This window comes from Falco punctatus (genome assembly GCF_963210335.1).
Source record: "Falco punctatus genome assembly, chromosome: 15".
Classification (NCBI taxonomy): Eukaryota; Metazoa; Chordata; class Aves; order Falconiformes; family Falconidae; genus Falco; species Falco punctatus.
Window position 1 is genome coordinate 1,603,452 of NC_137595.1, and position 26,176 is coordinate 1,629,627.

General features: G+C 56.3%; 1 protein-coding gene across 1 annotated transcript in view; it reads right to left on the reverse strand.

Moving 5' to 3' along the window:
- EFNB1 (ephrin B1) overlaps positions 1-26,176 on the reverse strand; it is a 50,706-nt gene that overhangs the window by 13,693 nt on the left and 10,837 nt on the right. The window contains exon 2 of the mRNA XM_080366331.1: positions 5,890-6,167. Coding sequence (XP_080222457.1) covers positions 5,890-6,167 — 278 coding nt within the window. The remainder of the gene's footprint in view (positions 1-5,889; positions 6,168-26,176) is intronic.

The window sequence follows — 26,176 nt, forward strand, 5'->3', positions numbered from 1 at the left end:
TCCGGGGACAGCGCTGAGCCGAAAAGGTCAGGAGGGAGGAGGAGAAGAGAAAAGAGGCAGAGGCTTAAGGGACAGGGCTCAACAAAATCGCATTTACTGTGGTCACGGTCTTCAGACAAGCCTCCAAGACAAGGAACCGCGTGTTGTCTAAGGGCCATTATTTGGGTTTGACATGTCCAGCGCCCGGGCTTTGAAGTTGGGAGTGGGACACCGTTAAGAGACCCGTTTGTCTACAGCGCAAGCCCGCCGGCTCCCACACAGCATCTCCCACGGGCAGAGGGTCTCATCCACCCTTGGCCACCAGCTCCCAGCAGGACAGGGACAGAAGAGGAAAGCCAGCCCCCAAACCCAAATGGTTACGCCACCAGGATGGCTTTGCTTTGCCCAGGCTTTCTGTGTTGCCGCAGGTATATTGCAAGCTGTTGGGATGAGGATGTGTGCATCCACAGAGCACCAGCCCATTTGGGTGAAGAATGAGGAAGCCGGTTAATTTGGTTTTTATCAGCAGAAGTTCGTAGCTCTCATCACAGCATCAAACGGCACTTTTGCTTTCAACTCATCTTCACCAAACAAGTTGTGGGACGGAAGATGAGGAGCACATGAAAGTGGCCACATTCAAATGCAATCAGCAAAGAAAGCCAGCAAAGAGCTGGCGGGCTGACAAACCGCCCTGGGGGGCTGCGCCTGGCCCCTCCCCAGCACGGCACCCATCGGGTATGGGCAGCCAGCACGGCACTCATCAGGGAAGAAGGAACCTGGAGGAAATGATTAAATACCAAGGGCTGCAGAAAAGAAGCTCAAGTGGCTCCGCAGCCACTCTCACACATGCTGGCGTGAGCTAAAGTCTTCCCAAACAGCTATTTCGGAAGCTGGAGGAGCATAGCCAGAAAAGCAAGTATGGCAACATGTCCCAAAGGAAAAAAAAAAAAAAAAAAAGAAGGATGATTCTGGCAGTTGGCAGCACATAGGTGACCCTTTTCTCCACACAGAAGTGCAAGCTGTAGAAAAATGCTGATGCAGGAAGGTCCAGGGACAAAGCCCACATCGCAGAGGCAGCAATGGTTTACAACAAATAATTCTTGCCAGGTTAAGTCTAATTGCATCTAAAAACAGAAATGCAAGACAAGAGGTTTAAAGAAACAGGGTAATATATCTGGTCTCACTGAATCCTGCTGCCAAAAAGCATTAGATTGGATTACGAACATTATTACATCAAAAATGGATTGAAGGGCTTAAAGACTAACAATAAACAGCGAATGTATTAGATTTATGGGGCAAACATCTACCAGGGCCTCGCTTTTACTTCAGCGTTTTCATCAAACGAGGTCTCCTTGCCTTAAACAGGCTCCCAGGAGAGGAGCGGCACTGCGGCCATGGCCAGGGACCCGGCAGAGGGGTGGGCAAGAGATCCCATCTGGAAAACCATCACAGCACTGGCTGGCCAAGGCACTGCCCATCACATCTGCAAACAGCTGCCTGGAAAGGCTTTGCTTGAGGGTCTGCGCTCTCCATGGCACCAGTGCCTCCCAGCCACCAAACCAAACGAACTGGAGACCCATGCCCAGGGATGAAGCCAGCACTGGGCTGAGGAGCAGCCCGTGGCACAGCACAGACAGGGCACGGCCATGCCGCACCCACAGCTCCTGCGTGGTTGGGAGCGCAGGCAGCTCCCCCTCACGCCGCCCGCCCGCTGCCAGGACATCGGGATTAATGCATCTCTATCTAGGCACCTCATTACCAGAGATAGTAAAACTGGAGCAAGTTCAAAGAGTAGCAGCAAATGCAATTAAGAGCTGGAGTGAATTAGGAGGGGAGGTGGAGAGAGCCAAACCGGCATGGCTGGCTAAGCTGGGGGGCAGGGGGGGGGAGCCTGGAGCTGCCCACCAGCATCCCAGAAGCATAGACCATAGACACCAGGGACAGGGGGAAGGCTACTTGAGTGGGACACAGACAACCAAGGAAGCAGAGAGAATCATCAGAAATTGGTAAAAACCAAAGCTGAGGAGAAATGTTGGCATGGTCAGGTTCTCAGAGCTGGGGCAGACGACCTGCAGGCACAAAGCTGGACCCCCAGCCCACCTCTAGGACAGCACCTTCCCAAAACAGTCTTCAGTTTTCATCTTCCCGTTGCCTTTTGCTCCTGCTAGCCCAAAAAGCAATGGGACAAATAATTTTTAAGCACTTGGACACATTCTTCCTTCCCATTTCAGCCATTCACAAGCAACCAGCTTCTCTACCAGTTCTGCAGGGGCAAAGGGAGGAGCGACCACACGCCTGCTGATGAGCCAAAAGCACCTTCTGCCTCGATGAGGACGGTGTGAGCGATCCAGCCCTCCTTGCTGGCCCAGGGAATGGCAGCAGCACTCTCATCCACACACAGCTCTGCAAGTATAAGCCACCCTGGGGTCCCCAACGACCTTTCCAGCAGCCTGCCCGCAGCTTTGTGCTTGGCCAAGAACCCCCAAAAGGACTTTAATTTGGGGCAAAAAGCAAGAATTCATTCCAGGAGCTACCACATCTTGTTCTTTATAAAAAGGCTTAGGAAGAAGCATCACCTTCCCCTGCCCCGCCCTGGGAGAAAAGACGCTTTTAATGAAAGCCTGGGGCTGGCGCGGAGGAGCCCAGTGCAAGGCTTCGGAGAGGACGGGGAGAGGTTACGTTCTCTTTCAAAAGCTTTTTTCATTGTTAAGCCCAGGGCTGGGGCTGTGTCCCTCCATGATAAAAGTGGCCCCAAACAAAGCTTGGCATATCCAAGGCGAAGGCAGGGAGCAGCCCTGAATGGGGAGGGACCCCAGGAAGCCCCCTGGCTCTGGCAGAGAGGCTTTCCAGCCGCCTGGGGAAGGTGGGGGCCAAGCGGCACACGTCCTGCTGCTGCCCTGCTCCCCTCTGCTTCAGCATCGCTTCCCCAGCTTAGGGCCGCCAGCAAATGAAAAAGAAAAAAATCTTTTGTGTGTCACGGCAAAGCTTGGGGAGAGGGAGGGGAAGGGGAAAAAAAAAGGAAAAAAAAAAAAGAAGAAAAAAAAAGACAACACGTGGGTGGTCTGCTCAGGAGACTTTTGACTTTGTTTTTTTGGCTATTTTATTTCTTGGCAGAAAGAGCTCCTGGGGCTACTCAACAGAGGGTACAGCCAGATCACAGGAGCATCCTCAGCCCACCCAGGGGCCAAAGTTCAGCTGGCAGCGGCTGCTGGCTCCCAGCACTGAGGGGGCTCGCATCAAAGCGCAGAGGAGTCAAGAGAAATTAAAGTCAGAAACGGTCCATGGAGGGGGCAGAGGGCACTGCCGGCTGCCGGAGAAAGGAGGGACCCCACAGGGATGCTCTGAGCACCCCACTCACTGTATCTCTACTCCAGCCCTAGTCAGGCTCCAAGATGCTGCAATGGGAGACTAGGATGGGGAAATAAAAAGATAAATGGGATTTTATGGCCATCTCTTGGGAGATCCTCCCGCCTTGGGAAGAAAGCAGGATTGCATTATAAATATAGAAAAAACTTCTAGATATGGGAGAAGATTCACATTGCTAGTAGCATAAAAAAAAGATTGGGCAAAAATGCAACGCATTTAAAAGCCTCAGCCAAACCTCCGACGGGATGTGCAGCTGAGATTTTGCAAGCTGCGCCATGCCGGCAAGCCAGCACGGCGGAGCTTGCAAAATCCTGGCTGTGCATCCCGTCGGAGCTGCAATGAGCCGGAGCAATAGTGACCCAGGTGTGCTGGCAGCGTTGGACAGGAGCTGGCACCAGCTCAAAGCCATGGGGGCTCTTGGGGAGCCCTGTTTGTACTCGGCAGCGTGCTGTCGGCCGCTTGTGGAAACGCCACCAAAAGCTACAGGAGGTTGATTTAACTTAAGCAAGAGCTTTCGTGTGAAATGCAAAGCAGCTCCTTAAAACTTGTGCAATTCAGAGCCTGGTAAATCCTCCTGCCTGCTATGCCTGCACCTCCCTGCCGGACTGCGTTGCAACACAATGGACCCCACATTTCTCCACCCCGGCACTTCATTAGGCTCCTGAGCTTGTTTTGGGGAATCTATTTGTCTTTGGAGACTATTTGCAGCCTGAGGGTCCCACAGGATGTAGCTTGGGGGCGTGAGGTGGGACTCTGCTTTCAGCCCTTGTTGCTGCTTGAACTTGACCCCTAAGCACAGAGGAGCCACTGACCGAGTGCTTCAAGATGTTTGCCTGACATACAAAAGGCAGACTCATGGCTGTGCTCTTAGCCCCTTCTCCCCCCTCTTTGCCCACACTGCAGGGAAAGCTTTGCCTCAGCTGAGGGACAGCAGATGGACTGACCTTTTGGGTCCCAGAGCCACCAGGCTGGTACCAGCCACGGCTACTCACGGTGAGGGAGACAGGAGCCTGCCGAGGAGCTATGCCAGGGCTTTTGGCATCCCCAGCCCATCCCCGGGGCACCTGGGCTTGCAGCCAGGGTTTTCCTGCACCCCCAACAGCTGCAAAGCTGGTGACCCCACCTGTGCCCCCCAAGTGACACTGGATAGATGGCCTCGGATCCGGACAGCAAGGATGACCGAGTGATGGCAGCTCTCGAGAGAGACCGGCCCCGTCAAACAGTGACTCAGCCCTGTGCAGCCCGCGGTCTCTGCTGGCACCACCACCATGCCGAGCCGGCTGAGTGGGTTGTTGCACCAGGTCCTCCCCACCATCACCCCTCCTACAGACACGTGGTGCCAGGCGCAGGCAACCAGAAACCCCTGCCAGCCCCTTTGTCACTACCCTGCACTCAGCCACGCACTAAGAAGCACTAAGCAAAATTTACCACAAGGGAAGCAAGGGTGGGCTCAGGGCTGACCTGCCGGAGCACATCCCGGCTGCTTTCTGTGCACCGGCTTTGCTCAAATCACCACGGCACCGCGCTACAACAGAGCACCTCCTGCCCCCAGCTGCCCACAACATCCTCGCCACCCCTCCGAGGGTGAAGATTTCGGGCTAAAAATACATTGTTTACCGACTGGAAAGCACCAGCTCCCACAGCTCGGCGCTCACCTCCCACGCGGGCAGCTGACCTCTGCACCCAGCCGCCTGCCGGCGAGCCCACGGCATGTGACGGCCAGGGGAGAGATGAGCCGCATGGCCACCGTGCCCTTTGCCGGTTGCTCCGCCGCGGGTTCACACGTGATGTGCTGAGCGAGGCTGAGAAGATGAGCCAGGGAAGCGCGAGCTGGCAGGCACTGCCCAGCCCAGTGCTGCCGAGGGACGGCCGAGCTCCCCGGCGTCCTCCCTCCATCTGCACCGGAGCTGGCACAGGCAGAGGCATCCCTGTGCAATGGTCCCCTGCACACTCGGACCACCGGCTCCAAGAAAATCCAGCCCTCCTTCCCTCTCCACTCCAAAAAGCCATGGTATTCCAAGGAACAAGAGGAACAGGCCAGTATGCAGAATTTTACAGCCATTTAGACCACAGCAAGCACTGAGCACCGCCGGTGGCTTCCCAGGGAGGAGGACGAGCATCTCCTCAGACACCGCTCCTCCTGATCCTGACTGATCCCACCAGGAGCTCCCCAGCTGCAGGGCAAAGCCCTGCAAGAAATGCCCTGCAACACCTCCAGCAAAGACGGCAGCGAAAATGAAGCTCCGGGTGTGATGGTGCTCCAGACACAGGCTGCCCCTCCTTGCCAGGGCGGGGGGCATGCTCCTGCTCCCGCTCCCGGCTGCAGGCAGGGCAGGGGACACAGCACCGCAGCCAGATACGGGCTGGTGACCCGCTTGGCCAGTGACACATTCCTCCCCTTTCTCCCATCCAGCAGGAAATATTTTCCATACGTGTCAGCTCTCTGCACTGGCCAAGTTGTGAACAAGTGCCTGGCGACACTCTCCAGGCCCCCACGGCCCCCCTGAGCCAGGGACGGCAGCGAGGAAGAGGAGGGCGACTCACATGTGATGAAGTAATCCTGCTGCCGCTTGAACTCCAGGCCCATGTAGTTGGGGCTGAACTCCTGAAACTTGATGGTGAAGCGGATCTCCTGCTCCGGCCGATTGCACGTCACTAGCACGTTGGGGTCCATGACGGTGCTGCAGGCATCTGCCTGGTCTTTCTTTACCAGGTACAGCTTGTAGTACTCGTAAGGCTTGGACGGCTCTGCCTTGGGGCAGATAATGTCCAGTTTATCCCCAATCTCCGGGTAGATGACCAGCCCCTTCCCAGTCATGAACCTGGAAGAGAGGAGGGCGAGAGGTTAGCCACACAGTGGAGCCCGTCCCACCCCGTGCAGAGCCCCACTCTCACACCATTTACGTCGTGCTTAAACTCCACCGCTTTCCCTCTGCAGGATGTTTTCTGACACCAGAATAAAGTCCTCCTCTTCCTTCACCACCGCTGCACACGCAAGGAGCCAGATCAGGCTCCCACCGACAAAAGCAGGGGCCTGCTTGGCTCGGTGCCACTCCCCAGCCCTCCCACCACAACAAGGGCGAGCGCCCTTCCCCCAGCCCCAAGCCTGGCACCCGAAAGGGAATGGAGTCTTCCCACAAAGGGCTGTGGAGCGGGCTGGAGACGTCGTGGCTCTGCCCGACGGCCAGGCAAGGAGCTTCCTGCAGGGACAGGCAATAATTAGGTATGGGGAGAAGTCCTGACAATGGGGCGCAGGGAGGGATCCCTTCCACGCCCCGGCTCCCCGAGGAACTCCTGTCCTTAAATGGAAGGGAGGGAAGCATCCTGCAGGACAACTTCCACCAAGCCAGGCTCAACAGCGTGCCCAGGAGCGTGGGAGGACCGGATGGAGAGGAGCAAGGAGGGAGGAAAGCTATTTGGGGCTGGAAGGCAGGGCATTGCAAAGGGAAGGAAGGCAATATGCTGATAATTAGCATTCAGATTTCATTATTGTGGAGCAACACTCTGATCTTATTTTTTTTTCAGCGTGAAGTAGAGGATTAGGGCAACAAGGAGGGAAGCAGCAGATCATCCACTTTGATGTAGGCAACGTAGCACGTTCTTGATGGAAGATAAGGTTGAATGGATGCTCCCGCAAAGTTATCTCTCCTGCAACTCCCTCATGTAATTTGGGCACGGCAAAAACCGAAGCGTGTGTTTCGGCAGGCTGCACATCCGCGGCTTTCCCTTCCCGCTCTCGGACATGGCCGGTCCCTTCCCCATCCCACCCTGGCACTTGGATGGGGGGACAGGACAGCTTCTCCACCGGCCAGCTGTGCCGGCTGGGGCTGCAGGCACCACAGAAGGAAGATCAAATACACAGGACCAACCTGCTCCGTGGCTCTGGTACAAGTCTTAGCAAGAAGCCACGGAGCTGACACCAGCGCTGAGCAGCCCAGGCTCCAGGCCTCTGGCTGCAGGAGCCCCAGCAGCTCTGCACGCCAGCCGGCCAGGCTGGGAGCAGGCAGGCACTGCCTGAGCCCACGCACACCCCGATGCCCTTGGCAATGGCTCCAGAGATCGGTGCCAGCTGTAACAGCGGGAGGGATGGGCAGGACGGACAGACAGACAGACATCGACTGCACCTCTCTGTCAGCTCATCGGGTCGGAGGGGGCAGCCGCAGCAGAGGAGGCAAGGCAGAGGGGCAGTGGGTATGATCCCCCTCAACCGTGAGCTGAGTTCAGGTGGGTTATCTGCCCCATGCCTGGCTGCGGCTCTGCCCCCTCCACCATGCCGGCTCTGGCGGTACCCAAAGCAGCACCACGGGGCATCGGGCACGGCGGGGACAGTCGGGATCATCCCAAACCCAGCACCGCCGGCAGAGTGGCTGTGCCTTTGCCACGCAAGCTTGTGGGAGTGATTAAGTTTTGTAAAAATCGTGACTTCTGGAAGGAGGCGATGCAGCAGCCTGATGGAAGAGCAGGAAACTCGGTGCAGGTGGGATGCTGCAGCGTGCTGCTGGCACGGAGGAGCCCAGCTCCGATCCCGGCGCTGCCGGCAGGTGAGCCACGCACTTTGCCTGAATGCTACCAAGTAGGTCAGCTGGCCCCTGGCCAGCACACGGCTTCCAAAGCCTTGGGAGCGATAAAGGCTTCCCCCACCCACAGCCGGAGCCCTGACGCAATCCCAGGAGCCGTGCAGCAGGAGATGCAAAGGAGCCCCTGCCCCTCCCTCCCCACCCCGCGCCAGCCCGCAGACATGCAGCACAAGTGCACACTTGCACGCTCGCTCACGGGTTCCCACCCCGAGAGGCAGCTGGATCCCACATTCGTTTCTCCACGGCTGGGCTGAGTCAGAGGTTCTGGCACAGGACTCCCAAGTGACTCAAATTCCCTCCTCCAGCCCCTCCTGCCAGCTCCCTCCTGCCCAGAACATGCCAAACAGGAAGCCACAAACAAGTCAAGCAGATGTCTTGCAACGCCGGAGCAGGAGGAGAAGGCTCCTATCCATCCACCATCTCCATACCAGCAGGACCTATCACACCTCCTTGGCCAAAGCCTTGCCCAACACCTGCAAACCAACCAGTCCACGCGACACCAGCCTGCGCTGACGGCATGGCTGGCTGGCACCAGGTCAAGCTGAGTTTTAACCAGGGGAGAGGCCATAAAGCAATCAAGGCAGTTGAGAACATCCCAGCACCACATCCTGCTGGCACTCCTTCATCCTAGAAAACTCAGAAAGGTGGCCTATGGTTATTTGTTTCAAGGATAAAATGACGAGACGCATTTCTTCTACGAACACTCAGTCTCTGCTTCGGAAGCACACAGCTTCTGCCTGGGAATCAGCCCAGGAACCTCTTCCAGACCTCCAACACCAACACCAAGCAAGACAGAGCTACCAGCCAAAGCTGACAGCCCTTCATGGCACACAGCTGCAATGCCGCATGGGGCTTTTTGGGGTGGTCCTCCCACCACTGCGCCCCCTCAGCCGCACACCTGCCCGCACACATGTCTTTTACCCTTTGCCCTCCGATTTCCCGGATTTTTTTCTCCTCCATTTCCCCCTTAGCGTCCTCCCTCTCCTCTCTACAAGTAGGGCTTTCCCAGCTGACAGTCCAGGCAGCATAAGAGGTGGAGATAAAGCCCCAACGCATATGCCTTCGAAACCGCTCTCGCTGCTCTTTGGGCTCTTAACCACACATGGAGGTTTCCCTTTCCCCCCCCCAAAAAAAAATCTGCTTTGTCACAAGCAACAGCTTATGATGACCATCCTAGGGAAGACTGACAACAGTTCCCATCACACAAGAATCCGTCTCTCCAGGAAATTCTCCTTTAAAATACAGAAGGTGAAAAGCAACATTTATCGCAAGAACAGCAGAGGAAAAAAAAGCACCCAAAAATTGTCACAAGTTGCCTGTACGCAGTATTACAGCAAGTTCCAAGCATGAGAAATTTCACTTCAGAAGGATCATTGTAGGCAAAAAAGAATTACAGTCTTGACTTGTCTTTACAAGGACACATCTTCAAATTTATCTTAACTGGGAGGAATGAACAGATCTCCTTTTAAATTAATAGGGAAATTCATCGTGCCCTCAGAGTACACACTGTAATTTCAGGGCGGGGGGGCAGGATCTGCTGTATCCTCCACACATTACAGTTCGATTTCCCCGTTTTAAGGTGCGGAGGGGGAAAGAAAGAAAAAATAAAAATTCAAATCAACCTTAACGCTGAAACTAAGACTGACACCCGTACAAAAACAGGCCGCAGGACACAGCCCCAGACACACACTCTATTAGACAACTCAAATCCAGGTCCAGCAGCGTGGCAGGGCACCAAGGACAACCTGCTGCTCCAAGCAGTAACCTCCCAAAACCCCAGTTTCTGACCCCATTCCTGGGACACGAGCAGCTCCCTGCCCACCACCTGCCCCAGCAAGCCCCTGCCCAGCCTGCCCCATGCAATGGGATGCACAGTGACCCACCACCAGTGGCTGCTCAGCACTTTCAGGGCTAATCCTGCATGGCATGTGCTGGAGCTTTGCTGTGGAAGGCAACCAGTGGGTGCTGGGTGCACCCCCCAACCAGCCACGGTGTCTCCCCCAAACCACTCTGCTTCCCCCACCACTTAGGAGGAGGATGAGGATGGTAGCTCTAGTTTTATTTATTTAGCATCAGTACTATCACCAGTTAGCAGCTCACAGACAAGCATCCTTTCTCCCGATGTCAAAGGTGGTGGGAAAGATTAACTGTAGCCATTAAAGCTTAAAAATATATATATATCTCTTTTTTTGCCCCTGCTGCAAACTGCAGCCAGCTGAGCAGTGTGCCAGGTGGAGAGCACCAGCCTCCAACAGTTAGCAGCAACTTAAAGCCCCTCAAGGTGATTTTGGGGTGGCACCTGCGGCTGCCCACCCGCCAAGGAACATCCCAGCCAGGCATCCCCGCTGCTGCACCCCCGGCCTCCAGCTCCCGGCCCCGCAGGTTCCTTGGGAGCGATCAGATGGCAGCGTCCAATTTCCTCATTGTTTCGGGAGGTGTTTTCTGATGGGAAAGGTGAAAAGGGTATTTGTGAGCCTTGTAAACCAATTCCTCCAAGTTGGGTAAACAAGGGGAGCTCTGTTGGCAGCGGGATGCCGGAGCAGAGAGAAGGGATTAAAGAGCAGCCTCTCCCCCTGCCCCAAGTTGGGGGGCCACCGGGGGGGGGCCCCAACCCCCTGCGAAGCAGGCAGCCCCCCCTCTCTACAGCACAGAAGGCTAGGCTCCCTTCAGGGGTCCCAAAAGCACCAGTGGGGCCTGATGGAGTGACCCAAGGGCTACAAGTGGAACCTGCTGGAAGGGCCACGCACTTGGCCAGTGCCTGCTATCAGAGGCAGCCGCCCTGGCAGCACGGAGGCAGTTTGCTGGCAGAGGGAGAGCGGGCGGTTAAGAGGTTGTAATCCCTTGAAATATGCAGAAGGCCTGCCCTGCCCTGGGTCCAGGCAGGGGCTGCAGCCCTCGCACCCCTGGGCTGTGCCTAGGCAGGAGGTCAAGCTGCCCCACAGCACCGGCACGGTCCCCGGGCGAGCACAGACCAGCCCCACGGTGCCGACTTCTCCTTCGGTTCAACCCCGACGTGGCTGGGCACAGACCCACCCGACAGCTCCGCACACTGAGGGTGCCCGGGGACCCCGGTGCCACCGCCAGCAGAGAGATGCCATCCCTCCACGGGCAGCCGAGAAGCTCACGCCTCGCCTCCGAGGAAGAGCAGCTATGTGGGAGGGTGGCAGGACTCCCGGCAAACTGCTTGCCAGATCACAAGACCACAGCTATCCGGGCTGGCCCACAGGCACCAGCCACACTGAGGATCTCGGGCAGCAGTGGCGCTCCTGCAACCGGCACATCCCAGCGGGCATCGCACAGGGATGACCTGCGCCATCCCGCTGCTGCTCGAGGATCAACAAGCCTAGGAACGTGGGGTAAAACGGAAAACCATGTGAGTTTGGTCAGAGCAAGCTCAGGACTTGTGCTGGGAACGATACCTCACTCCTCCAGATGCACACACCATGCCGGCTCCTCTTCTCCATGCAGGCACGCTTGGGCTAGCAGGCTGGGTCAGAGTTAAACATGGACAAGCTAACACGTTCACAGCAATAGCTGCAGACACAAGTGTCCTGCAGATACGATATCAGCACCTTTACAAACATGCTAGCAGTCCTTCAGCTATTCCTCAGGGAGAGCACGAGCAGTAAATTGCCTGAAAATCTAATTTTTTTAAAAAGAATGGGTTGATGCACTTTCCAACAACCTCTCTCCCCCCAAGCCCAGGCGCTCCTTGCACCACACGAACTGCAAAATCTTTGGGGCAGCATCACCCTCCTCCATGCCCAAGAAACACGATGTACCTCACCTTACTGTAGACTTTGCAGAAAACAGAACAACATCTAACAACAGTCTCCTCCTTGGAAGAGATGCTCTAAAGCATTAACGTTGACATACATACAAGACGACATATGCTAAATGCTGTTTTCTTCAAAGAAATCCAAAAATAACTCTATCTTACAAGAGGACATCTACTTCTGGCAGTGAAGGCTGCAGGAAGGCTGCTGATGCCCGGCAAAGCGCGGCGCTGTGAGGGGAGGGCAGTGATAACCGAGGTGCATGTGGCATTTTTTAGTATGCAGGAGCCATGCGCTTTCCTGGTGCCTGGTCAGTTGGAGAGCAGGCTGGCACCGCTCTCCTACCAAGAGAGCGTATGGGTCCTTCCAGCAGGACCACAGCTCCTGCGAGCCACTGCAACTACAGAAACCCAGTTTGAAAGCCAAAACTCCCTGTACAAACTGGGCACGTACTCCTGACAAACACTTCCGAAACCTGCGAGAGCGCTGCCAGTGCCCAACTGCACACACACAATCAAGTGCCTGCCTCTCTGCCTTATTCTTGTTTGCTTTTCTAGGGCACAGCATCATTGTTTCATGGCAGCTGCCAGGCACAGGGGACTCTCTGCCCAGGACACTTGGCTAACAGCTAGGAGAAATCCCCGGAGGAGACCTCCAGATCCCCTGGTGCCACAGAGCCCGGTCACGCTCCAGCCATCAGAGGGTCCCTCCAGAACTCAGTCTGACCATCGCTCCAAAGCCCCTCCGGTGATGCCAGCCACCTCTGCACTTGCCAAAACCTGTACTGCCACCACACACGAGACATCAGTGGGTTGGCAGCAAATACTGGGACCTTGCTCGGGTGGTACCTTCACAGTACCGTGGCTGAAGTCAAACAGCATCATCAGACAGGGACAACTGCACGGTCCCCCCTGAGCTCAAACGAGACATCAGACATCCCGTTCCATGGTGACAGGAACAGGTTTTCCCTACGATACCCCCAGCAGGGCTGCCCGCACATGCTGGCACATCAGTGGGGGTCCCCGGCCAGCCCTGCAGGACACCACAGCCCACCACCCAACTCACTTCACCATTCAAGAGCTGAGGACAAAACAGAGTAATTACGTACTTAACGCAACGGCCCACCGCATCCCAGCACACCATCCCAGTACACCAGCAGCAGCCACAGCCCTGTCCCAGAGTGGTGCCAGCACCCTGAGGCAGAGGACCCTTTTTCTCCTTTTTGACTCCTGTTAAATTCCTGGGAACAAAGATATCTCGCGGAAGGAAGTTAATTACAGCTTGAATAAAAAGGTTCCCCGCTCTCCTCTGCCTCCCATCTGTATCTGTCTCCTTCTTGCTCGTTCAGTTGAGTTACTCATCACTGCAAGAGAGGGTAAATAGAAGCACGCGAATCCCCACACTTTTAGATCCCACTTCTTTTATGTGATCTTCTATTATTAGCCTCCTTTAAAAAGAGACTTCGATCTTTTTTTTTCCCCCTGCTGATCTATGTATAATTATTTTCATTGCCCTTCTGCAGACCTCTTCTATTTCTGCTGCATTCTTTTGGAGCCGAGGTGGCCAGCACAGAACACGGCAATTTCAGGTAACTCTTTCTGATAACTGCCTCCTATCTCCTTCACTCCTTTGGCCTCCCTCAAAAAGATACTTTCCAGTTATTTACGGCACCTTGTAGCCCCCCCAGCTTCCCTTTCTGCCCCCAGGCAGGGGGAACCACCTCTGCTGAGCCCCACGGGCCCGTCTCATCCCATCCCATCCCCCTCCCGGGTACACTCTAAGGCCCTTTTTCCACATCTTGGGTTTAATGAGGCCCATTCAACCCTCCCAAAGACAAAAGGCCCTTCTCGTTTCCAAACGGATTTACACGATGCATCAGTGAGGCATAAACGAGTCGCCATGGCAACCCGCACCCCAACCCCCCCAGCACGGGGATGCCATTTTCTAACTCCGCTGCTCCCCAAAAACCCTTTGTTGCTTTAATGCCAGCTGTAAGGCTCGTCACCGGCTGGTAAAAACACCCACTCACCCACCCAAAAGTGACCTCCCTCCCCGGATAACAGGGATGCCATTTTTTGAGATGGAGCCAAGAGATGCTCAAGGCAGTGCCATGCCGGCGCAGGCACCCCAGCAAGCTCTGCACCGTGAGTGGCTCTGGGTCACGGTCAAGCTGGGGTTCCAATTAAGCAGAAGGCACGTAAACACCAGCCATGGGGGCAATGAAACCAAAACACCCCTCTTTCTGCCCAAAGAGGTGTGATGCTCAGACGGCGCAGGTTGAGTCCACACTCAGGTGCCAGCCCAGACCTGGCTCCGTGTGTCTCCACAGGGAAGCCGGTGGCTTTGGCCATGCCAGGAGGCCACTCCAATGCTTTGCACGGAGGTTTGGTAACCACGAGCCTCACAGTCAATGCTTTGCACCGTAACTCTCCCTTAACCAGCTTCAGTCACTGGAGGCCAGGAGAGCATCTCGCTTAACCCATGCGGAGCTGCCCACACCAGGTGGGAAGCAGGAGAGATCCCATCGTGGCTCTTTGAGCTCTGTTCGCAAGTCCCACAGGCACTGCTGTAACTCCAATGACCAACCTATTTTATCGTGACAACACACATTAACTGCAGCGTCTTCCTGCAATGGGAAGCCAGGAAGATCCAGGTGACAACTACAAACCTGCAGCCTGCAGAAGGGGCTCGTCTCCCTCCTTCAGCCCAGACCCCTTCTCCTTGGGGAGGAGTCCAGAGCAACGCTGGGCAAGGGCCAGCTGCACACCTCACCTGCTACTACACCCCAGCATGCTTCCACTAGCAGAGGTGCCCTTCAGCCAAAAAAGCCGCCCACTGAGCAGCAACACTGCCCCTCTGTACAGATTATGCCTTTAGTGTCCCCGCACCAGATGCCGCAGCAGGGGAGGTGTACATGAGGGACAACTAGCAGAGGCCACCAGGGCAAAAGGATGATCCCCATGGCTCTGCTCTGCCCTCTGCGCCAGCCCTCCTGCGGGTCAGCCTGCCCTGCTGCCGAGGGCTTTTGGACCCGGCAGTTCCAGCAGCGGTGACACCATGGTCAGTACGAAGCAAGAAGAAACCGAGCAGAAGTCTGCTCCAGCCACCAAAGATGCTGCAGAGAACAGGGCAGCAGCCAGGCTTCAGGAAAGCAGCACAGGCACTGGCCGTAACTCGGTGCCCATGGCCGGCGCCTCCCACTGCAGCCAGCAACTGCCCCAGCCCCATGGCCAGCCCCACTGCTCTGGAGCCCTCCTGTGCCACAGAAGGGCTTTCTCCCTGAGCCGTCCAGGTAATCAAAGCGTGGCGAAGGTACGGGCCACGGGAAAGCATCTGAGCCTCAGAGCCCCCACTGGCCCCAAGGAGGACGGGCGATGGAGACCCATGGCACTGGCTGACCACAGGTGGACACCAAAGCACCCAGCCAGGCAGGGAACCTGGGGAGAAAGCTCTGCCATCCCCTCTCATGGCAGGGACTGTCAAGTCTGCCTTTCCAGCTGCCTCTCCTCCTGCCCCATCCCAACTGCGGCCCATGGGCCACCCACAAACACCTAGAAGAGGCTGGGTGGCTTTGGGCTTTATCCCACGGAGGCCAAGGCATGCCCCAGCGATAGCAGAGCCACTGCAGAAACTAGTGGCCATGCCGGGGCTCGCCGGAGAGGGGTACCCGTTCCAGACCTTGAGCCACTGGGTGCCCCCTGCACACTGTCAATACACCCTCTCGAGCAGGACGGGGAGCTCGAGGCTTTTACCACCTCCCAGCACCCTGCCCAGGCACCTGCTGGTGGTGGGTGCTGACGGGGACCCCCAGCCTGCCACGGCAACAGGGCTGGGTGCTGCCAAAGGCAGGTGGCAGCACCCACCAAAAGGCAAAGATTTTCCTTTGTCACCTCACAGGCTCAGCCAGGATTGCCTCCCGACGCTCGACCACCACTGAAGGGGGATGGCTGCTGACCGCCCCAATGCCCCGAGGAGGAGGAAGAGGAGGAAGGCTCAAAGCCTTTGCAGCCAGGCGCTGATGTGAGCAGCCACGTGCTGTTCCATCTTCCCACCTCCGCGCAGCACCCCATGCGTTCAGATGTTGCACCCAAACCATGCAAACAAATTATATTAATTCAAACCCGGCAAGAGAGGGGGTATTAGAAAATAAATAAATAAATAAATAAAGCTGGTAAATGAGCGAGTTTGAGAAATTTAATTGGGGCCGGAGCAGTGGCGCAGGCTGCTGCTGCCACCTGCAGCACTCTCCGCAGCCGGTGGCTTGCGGCTCCGGGGACCCCAGGCTCCTGCCAGCGCCGTCCCGGGGTGCAGGTGCCGCTTGGGCAGAATAAGGAGCACTGGGGTTCCCCTGGGCTCCCCCCTGCGCCCCACGTGCCCCCCTGCAAAGTCATTATTTCTCAGTGCAATAAGCAACTCGGCCAGTGATGGAACCAAGAGCTTGGCCAAAAAATATAAAGAGTGAAGGGGGGGGGGGGGGGGGGGGGGGGAAAGCACTATATTTTCTCCCTCAAGTAATATCATCCCGCACCTCCCCTCAGAGAAATAAAGACGAGCAGGGTTATCTAATTAATGCTGGCAAGAAGTGGGGAGGCCGGGGGCCGGGGGGCTGCCGGCAGCCCACAAAGGCAGCATGGGGAGCGGTCTCCCCGTCGCCGTCGCCGCCGCCGGCATCCCCGTCAATGGGGCCCCACGCTGGGAGTGAGGTAAGAGGGGATTCAAAGGGGGGTTTGTCAGGGGTTTTGTTTTTGAAAACGGGGGAGGGGAAGGGGACAGGGCTTGACAAGAGCTGACAGACAACTGAACAAAACCATAAGGGCCATGAATGGCAACACGGCTCTTTAATTGGCGTAGGAATGGAGAGAGAAGTGAGACAATGAGGCGCGGGCGGCGGCGGGCCGAGGCGTGGGCAGCCTGCGCTCACCTTCTGCCTGCCCGCACCACGAGCCCCCCGCCGTGCCTGCCTGGCCAGAGGTTGGCAGCTGGATGCTGCACCCGCAACTGCCACACCCCCCAAAAACACTCAAACCCCAAGGAGATGGGCAAACAGTAAGCAGCGCCCAGCACCCCAGCAGGCATGGCTGAGGCCCGGCGGCACCAGGAGCCCCACGAGCCCCACGAGCCCCACGGCTGAGGCGAGATGCTGCAGCTGCTCCCCCAGCCAGCGCAACCCGGTCGGGCTCCCCGCTCGGCCCCGCGTGCTTCCCGGCTTCGCCTGGGTTTGGACGCTGGTGCCCTGGCTGCAGCCCCACTCAGCCGGAGGACAGGGGGCCAGCAGGGGGGGGGCAGGTTAAAAGGGAACAAGGTTGGATCAGCAGGGTTCCCGCTCCTTCCCTGACCCCTCCGAAATAAGATGGAGGAGATTTCGCCTCCCAGTTCCAAAGCAAAGAATTACTTTGGCAGGGGACGCGGCGACGGCTGGGCGCCCAGTTGGAAGGGAAAGCGGCAGGAATATGCCCCAGGAACCCAAGCCCCACTAATTGTCATGCAGATTAATCCCCAGCCGGGACAGAAAGGAGGCAAATTGCAGCCCTCCACAATACGGGGCTGGGGGGCGCAGGGGAAGGGGGGGGGGGGGGGGGGGAGGCGCTCTGCCCACCAGACCCAATACCAACCCCAGTGTTTTCCGAAGACCCTTCCCCCTTCCCACCTCTCACTTTTCCAGCCCGGTCGGAAAAACGAAGAACTGAAAGCAAACAGCCAAGAGATGAAGTTACAGCCTGTGGTTAGTCCTTGGGCGAGAGGAAGCCCCTTCCTCCCTGCACCCCAGCACGTGATATCCCAGGCAACTTTGCACCCCACAAACCCAGTTTGACACTGGGAGCCTCAGCCACCTGCCCACGCTCCTGCACCCCGACCCAGCCAGCACCAAGGGTCCCAGACCCCGCGGCTCCACGGCCACCTCTGAACCAAGGGAGAGGAGCAGCCAGCCTCACCCATTTTCCTGAGGACTTCCACAAAAATAAAGCCCACACGTGCCCTGGGAAACAATGGCAGCGGGGACCTCCCGGCTGTGGCCAGGTCCCTAGGAAGCCCCTTCCCCAGCCCCCAGCAGCCCCCGATGCTATGCCTCCATCCCTGGAGACCCCACGGAGAGCTAGGGGACAGCCCTAGGGCACCGACCCCACTTGCCAGCAGGTCCCACGGGGGGGCTGGGGCTCAGGCTCGCCCCAGGGAAGCAATGCTGTGGTTTGAAGGATTAATCCCAACATTAGGAACTGGGGAGGGAGAAATCCCTGCAGATGGTTACCTGCAGCCCGGCTGCAGGATGCCCTGCCCTGCACCAACAGGTCTCCCGGGTTTCACCAGCCTCGCCGGTGGCAGCTGCCAGCCCCCTTGGTCCCAGCATCACCCCTCACCGCGCCGCCGTGACTCACTGCTGGGCGCTTTGATCTCCCGGCTCCCAGATGTGGCCAAACGAGTTCTGTCCTGGTTCGGTCTGGAAGTGCCATCTTCCCAGGCAGCTGCAAATCCCCAGCCCTCAACTCTCGTGTCATTACCGGGAACTCGCTCAACAGCAGCCCGCCTTGTAACTTATTAAGACCTTCTCAACCACCCCATCAGGAGGAAGTGCGAGTACAGCTGCCCCGAGAGCTGCCGCTGCGGCCGTGCCGCAGGTGCCCCAGTAACCAGGTCACACAGTATTCCTCACCGCCGAGTCAGCCCTGCCACCCTCACGCTGCGCTGGGCTGTAAAGGACCTCCAGCTCCACACCATGGGGGTGGATGGGGTCTGGTTTAGGTCTCAAAGAAAAAGCTAAAGATGAGTCACGGGACCTCAAAAGATTCCTTTTTTCCGCCTGTTTTCCTCCTGCACACAAACTGTGAGAGGTCACCAAAGCCTAGTGAGCAAGCTCCGCCAGAAAGCGTGAATCCAGCTCCTACTCTAGGCTGGGCTCCTGGGTGTCACTCAGCAGGGGACAAAGGTGTCCCCTTCGCCCCAAAACATCGTCCTAGCGCTGCCCACGTTCCCTCTTTACTGAGGAGTCCTGATCAGGCACAAAAGCCCCAGTTTTCTATGTTATCTACAGCCTGCAGTGAAGAGAAAGACCCTCCTAACGGCTTCACCACTGGAAGGTGCTGGGATGGCCTGTGCTCCCCCCGTCCGCTCCTCCGCTGCTCCCAGTTTACCCAGTCCAGGGCTGGTCGGCACAGCAGAGCGGTGAGAGGGGCCAGGAGAGAGGCCAGCGCAGCACTCGGGTGTCAGGTTTAAGCCTCTCCTGCTGACAGAGCTGGCTCGTACTTGCCTTTATTTTTAGGCCAGATACACATACAGCTGAACTTTAATAAAATGTACAACCTCCAGCTGGGTAGAGGAGAAGCAGAGGAACCAGAAAGGCCGTTGCTGTCTCAGGTGTCACAGACACTGCCAGACCCGGAGATCTTGGGACAGGTGCTCCTCTCCAGCCCCTTCCCCAGGGATGTCCCCAGGCCCTCCTGGGACACCCAGCCCCTGCTCCCGGCAGGAGCTTTAACAAGACGCTAAGGAAAGCTCGGGGTTTAAACCTAAAAATAAACCAGCCCTTGGGCCTGGGGAGGAGGATAGAGCACCAGCCGGCCGCTCCAGCGCCGGCCCAACGCGCAGCAGTTTCCAATCGCCTGCGGACAGGGAGCACTCCCACCCTCCCCCTCCCAGAGTCGAAAACCTCCAACTTGCCACCCACGCACATGGAAGAAGGCTGACGAGATGCCGCAGGAGAAACCCAAGTCTCCCCCCAACCACATCCTCCCCCTCCGCTTTGCTGCCAGATGCGATTCCCCAGAGCCTTGCCCCAAAATCCCGCTAGCTCAGGCGTTCCCGCTGCGGTCCTCACCCCACCACACGCTGTGCCACCAAGCTGGGGACACATCGCAGCCATGCCACAGTGCTGGGAGCCATGAGAGGGCTGATGCTGCCAACCCTTTTACTGCAGCAGGGAGTTTATTGCAAAGCACCCGCTGCATGAATGGGGCTGCTGGGGTCTGCCCCGCTCCGGGCACGCGGCTGTCCCCCCGCTGTCCCCCCCGTACGCCCCCAGCTGCAGGCAGGGCGAGGGGGTCTGGGTGCTGAGAGGATGCACGCCACCGGCAGAGGTTCGCAGAGGGCTGCAACCGGGTGGCACGCTCCCAGCAAACCCCAACGCTGAGCACCACCACTCCAAGCAACCGGAGCTGCGAAAGCAGAGATCAAACGCCCACCTTGCACGCGCCGGGCAGGGATGGTTTCGGCACATCCATCAGGAAAGGGTTTTATTATTTCCCATGCCTTAAACTGAGCACAAGTGCTGCTGTAGAACCCCCTTAGTCCTGCCCTGCAGCCCCCAGGACCCAGGCAGGACTTGCCCCCACTCCACACAAACCTCACCACCTGCTCTTGCTTGCTGGACCCCAAATCACCCCTGCAGTCCCCCGGGGACCCTCAGTCCTTCCTCTCCTCTGTCCTCCGTTCTGAAGGGCTCCACCCTCCAACCATCCTGCTTTACTCAGACCAGCTAAATACATTGTACCCTTGCTTGCATTTAAGGTGCTTTTTCTTTTTAACTTATTAAGGAGAAAGTTCAAAACGTTTTCAGCGACTGCAATGCACTAATTTGGAACTTACTGCGGTGTCGACATTGCATTAAGTATTTCTGTCAACCGTGAGGACACACCATGTCTATGTAAGAAATTACACTAGCAATTATAGCTAAAGAGGCATGTAAAATTTCAAAAAAAATTTTAATGTATTCAGAAATGATAACTGACATTCTTATTAGGATTAATCTAATTTTAGTAGAGTCATTTATATCCTGCTTCTGGATAAAAAATGAATTTCAATTTTAAAACCTGGATGAAAACTGGCATTTTAAAAAAGTACTTTTAGAAGACACCCTGCATGATTAAGCGTGATGATAATATGAGAAAGCTTAACAAAAAGCTCTGCCATTAAGGAAGATATTTGTTAAACAAAACAGAAACAGATTTTTATCAACTCGAGCAGACTATTTCAGCCTAACTCAGGACCCGGCACTGTCGGGTGTTGTTTGTAGACACAGGTTAGTGGAGAGCAAACTGGCAGCTGCAGATAACAGGGAAGGGTTGGGAAGATGCTCAGGGCTGGGTAAGAATTTTGCCTCTGGATGCTGGGAGCACAGGATGCATCCTGCACCCACGAGCAGGGAACCACCAGGCACCAGCAAGAGCGATACTGCCCACCCACAGCCTGGACAAGTGATGCTGCCCACCCATAGCCACAGACATCAGACATGGATGGGGAACAACTGCAAAGCACAGAAATGATTCAAAGACTGGAAAAACACTGGGGGGAAAACCCATAAAACATTGGGGTTTAGCTTATCCAAAAAAGAGAAAGCAAGAGATTTAACACCAAGGTCCTACGCAAGGAGAAGCTACAGAGCACTGAGGTTTGCTTTAACACCGAGCGGGGCTAACGCAGCTGTAGCATAGCCCATGCCACCCAGTGAACCACGCAGGCTCCTCTGCGGCTCTGGCACAGATTACTTCTCTTATGCAGTCGGCCTCATGCACTGGTCTCAGTACTGTTGTAACTCGATGGAAACTGATAGTTTGAGTGATAAAGGTCCTGGCAGTCTCCATTTCCCACAAGCAGGCACAAGGAGCCTCTTTGCACCCTTCCCGATCGACCCAAGGAGGCCGCCTTTCCACAGCATACTGTTCCTGTTACGTACATCTCTAACAACAAAACAACCCCAAAAAGCACGTGTCACTCACAGGACCCAGCTAATGCAGGCGAGAAACCAGCTGAGGTGCCTCCTCCAGGCACACACAGTGTTCCACCTGCCCCTGTTCACATCCACCACAGCCATGGCTGTGACCGCACCAACTAGATGTTCAGCCTGCCCAGGATGGGGAGGCAGGGGGGTGTGTGGGAACGGGAGGGCATGGGGAACCTGCCCCAGGCAGGGATGGGAGCCAAGGCACCCAGTACCAATCAGGGCTGGACACCCCTCCTCTCACCCACAGTCCCCCAGGTACAAAGGCATTAAGTATGCTGGCAAGACAGAAAATGATTTAAGAATACGTGGAAGGAGTCAAATGCCAAGGGGGGGGGTGGGGGGGGGGGGGAGGGGAAGTCCCGAGCTGATTATTTTATTTTCTACTGACAGTTTCAGCCACAATGGCCAATAAATCCCAATTACGGATTTTAAAAATGCTTCCTGCAGACACTTGGACCATCAAGGCAATTCTGGGCTCCCATAACTCCTGGTTTATGATGGTCATACATGTCAATCCTTTGCAGAGCCAAGCATTTCAATAAAGATGACCATAAACCTACGTTAGAGATTAAAGGACTGACTCAGAAGTTTGTCAGAGGAAGAAACAAGTTCCCCTGCAATTGCCTTGCCATTTTTACAAACTAACAGTTCTGGGTTTTGATGGTTTTATACCAGTAGTAAATTTTCGGACTGCCGACAGCTTGGTGCGCAGGACAACTACTGAAGGAAGGCGAACACAGCAGCGGGGAGGTGCAGGGAGGACACGAGCTCAGCCACGGGCTCAGCCGACAACATGGAGATGAGAAGTGACAGGTCTCCTCTTGGGCTACCCATCACCTGCGACGGCACGGGGACAGGCGATGCCAGCTCCGACCGACCTTCCCGGTTCTCCCCTCCCAGTCCCCTGGACCTGTCAGACTCAGAGAGCAGCGCTGTCCTCATTCCTCTTCCTCTCGCCTTGGCAGGGTCACTAGCTGCCAAGCAGAAGCATGCGAGCACATGGGAAGGCAACAGGAGACCAGTGACACCCCCCACCGAGGGCTCCCCACCACTGGGCAGGACCAGGGACCCTGGGGCTGATGCGCACAGGGAGCACCCCCGGCTCCCCGACACCAGCAGCCACCCCTCATCACTGTCTATCAACGCAGCAGTGACAACCACGACAGAGATGCCTTTTAAACTATAAATGGCGGGTGTTTATTGTGCTCTTGTTTCCTGGATGAATGTGCTGCTTCCTTTCAGTAAGTGCTCTCTTAGGAGAAGGAAAAGGGAAAAATAAAAAAGCAGCAGAGAGGAAGGAGGATGACTCACAATGAAGCCACAACTCCACAAACACAGGAGAGCTGCCGAGACGATGCCAAGGACGAGGGCTGGGATCAAAAGGATGAGAGCGGATCAAACACGCGCCCTCCCCAGGGAGGGGACCCAGCTGGCAGCAGCTGCTGGAGCAAGGAAGGTGGGATGGAGCCATGCCCCCCACCACCACCCGTGGTTTGCCCACTCGGCTTGCAAGAAGCCATCTCCCTTTCCCGAGGTTCTGCCGCTACTTTCCCATTTTGAATAGGACTCTCGACTTGTTTGACTTCATTAAGACACGCACACAGTGCTGCTCCACACCAGAACGCGCGCGGGGATGGGGACGGGGAGGAGCTGTGGGTGCACCCGAGAGGGGATGAAAAAATGCCCTTTTCTCCAAGTAAATGAAAGAGCTGAGCACAGCGCTCAGCGCACTGAAGGGGGCCGGTGCCCTTTCTGCCGGTGTCTCTCAAAGTCTATCAAAAAGTCCCATTTACATCAAAATGCCCTTCCAGACATGCTTCAATTTTACTTTTCCCCTTTCATCTCCTTCCACCCTCCCGCCCCACCTCGCAGCCCTATTGTACTCGCAGCATCTCGTGCGGTGGAGAGGGCAGAGTAGGCTGCCAGAGGAAAAGAAACAGGAGAGAAAGAAAAAAGCCTTAAGAGAGAAGCCGGAATCGCTCCTGGTCCCGCTCCAGCAGGAGCTGTGACCCCATCTCCTCCCGCCCGCTGCTTGGCAGTTACCCCGGGGGGACAGCGCTGGCCGTGTCCCCACCATGGGGACAGGGACTCGGTCTGCCCCAGCCTCCGCTGCCGCCCAGGCTTTCTAGTCAGGCTCTGGTAACCACAGATGGTTTTAATGAGCTTTAACAAAAGCCTCGGGCAAGGCAAGGGTTGCGGAATTCTGCACCGCTCAGCACCCTCTCCTTGGCACCGCCGCCATCCCCGGCCGAGCAGCACCCTGCACACCCCACTCTCAGCAAGGTGGCTGCTGGTGGCACTGGGACAGCCTGACAAAGCACTCTGGGCACCGGCAGGACTGTGCATCCCAGCTTGGAAAACAAAGCATATGGAGTTTAAGTCCCTCCCTCTCCGGATCAGTCCTAAAAAATGCCAGGGGAGCTGGAACATTGCCACTCTGTGCCAGGCTCTCCTCTGCCAAAGCCCTGTCCCACCTGCCCTCCTCCAACAATTAGGATTTAACGAGCTGCTTTCTCCTCCCAGCCCTGGCCCCAACAGCACTGCACCCTCACTAACAAACTTTTGCAAGACCCTTGAAACCAGAGGCACTCTCCCCCCAGGCTGACTGACTGACATCCAAGCCCAAGAGCAAAATCCGCTCCAGGTTACAACAAGTGCAACCGAGGTTTAATTCCAGCCTAAGCCATTAAAGCCCAGCTCGAGCAGCGCACAATCCTGATGCCTTTTGCTGGGCTCTGTCCACCTCCCCTGTACACGGAGCTTTTCCAGTCCTCCTTTCCTATTGTCAGCATCTATTTTTAACCCCGAGCATTATTTCTCCCTGCGTGACTTCAGACACACTCCAGGGACAAGGTGGAATTGCTGAGCTGGTACCAGGCAAAGTGACTCAACTCTCACCTTCAGAAGCACTACAGAAATCACAGGACTAGGGTATTTTCCTCTGTTCACATCTTCCTTTCTCCTTCCTACCCAGGTTTGTCTGGGGCTAAAAAAGCAGGGGGAAACACAAGGAAGTCAAACCCGTGCCCATCGCCAGAACACGCTGGCAAGACATGTTGCTCCCTTTTCTTCCACTGCACCTTTATCATCAGCCAGATTTACCTCTGCTGCGGTTACCTTGGGGAAAAAAAATCCTGCATCGACACCCCTTGCTGGTGTAAATCAAGGTCAGAACCGTAACCTTAAAAGAGGTCTTATGAGTCGAGTCTCAGATCTACCAGGCGCGGGGAACCAGCTTGATAAATATGCAGAGAGAGGCACACATCCCCGGTGCAACAGGGAGGAGGCGTTTTCCTCGCGGGGCCCTGGCCAGGCTGAGCGCGCCGGATGACAATGCTTCATTACTCCCTTTCAGCTGGTCCTCCCGGCGCTGCACAGCAGTAATTAACAAGAAGGTCAGCAGCAAAGCCCTTCAAGAATCTATCCCTTCAGGGGAGTTTATCAAAACAACCCACCATTTGCCTCCTTCTAACTCATAAAGCACTGAGACCCAACACCAAGCACTCAGAGATGTTGCATTGCATGGGCAACACGTGTGCTGCGTTAGCTAGATGTTTACATTATTTGGCATCAAGAACCAATAAATAATCATTAATAGTATTGCTAGCAAGGATGTTCTCTGCAAGTAAGTCCGGATGCCAAAAAACGCGGTGTTTACAGCACAAGCATCCCAAGGCGGAGCGAGCCGCGGCAAAGCCGGGCGCAGCAGAGGCAGCCTCCTCTGGTGCGGATCCGGGAGAGCCGCCTGCAGTGCACAATGCAGCCGCTGCTGCCAATTCCGGATCGCGTCCCCATTCCCATTTCTCATCCCATGCATTTCTCATAAAGCCCAAGCTCAGGGGTGGGCAGAACGAGGAAAGCCTCGTGTCCGCCACTCAGGACCACGCCGGCTGCCAGAAGATGCCGTGAAATCAAGGGCCATCGCATCCCAAGTTGTTTGAAACTGCTCAGGCCAGCCCTGTTTTTTGGGCTGACTCCCTGGTTTTGCTCACTGGAGCTGGCAGGGCACTGGAACACCCACAGTCCCAGCAAGGAAGGGAGGCAGCATCTGGAAGCAATTATCCCACTGCTCTTGTATCTGTCACCCGCTCCCCACCCTCATGTAAGGAAACCATTCGTACTATCAACAAATCTCTGTAACAAACTAGGGAAGGGATTCTCACCCCCTCCCCGACACGAAGTAGGCAGCAGAGACTGTCCCATCACAGAGCACAGGGCGGGCAAGGTGCCTCCTGCCCAGCTGCAGGCACACGGGGTGAAGTGGGCACACCTGGGACAGGCACTTGCAGGTACCTTAAGGAGAAAGCACTCTCGGATAAGCAATACAATTTCTCTGCTCCATCCGTGCACTGGTATGATGCAGCAGCACATTAATGCTTTACTTTGCAAGTCTGATGCTTTACAAACCCCCAGCTGCTTTACAGGCACGGATGAACTCCTGGGAGCTCTGCGGGAACGGTCCATGCGCCTCCATCCTCAACCCACGCCGCTCCATCCTCAAAGAGGAAAATTAAGGAGGAAAGGGCCTCGTCTCAGAAAGCAGGAACCGGGAGGATCCCACGCAGCCCTTCCCCATCCCTGATGCCCCTCCCCAGGCTGGGGACAGCAGGAATGCCCCCACTCTCCCTGCCACTGCCCAGGCACGGCGAGCAGCCTGCACCCCGAAAGGAGTAAAACCCAGCCAAGAAGGGATGCTAGGCGGGCACCGGCGCTCCCTGGACGGGTGGCACAACCAGCAAACCCCCAGCACCGCTGCCTGCCTGGCA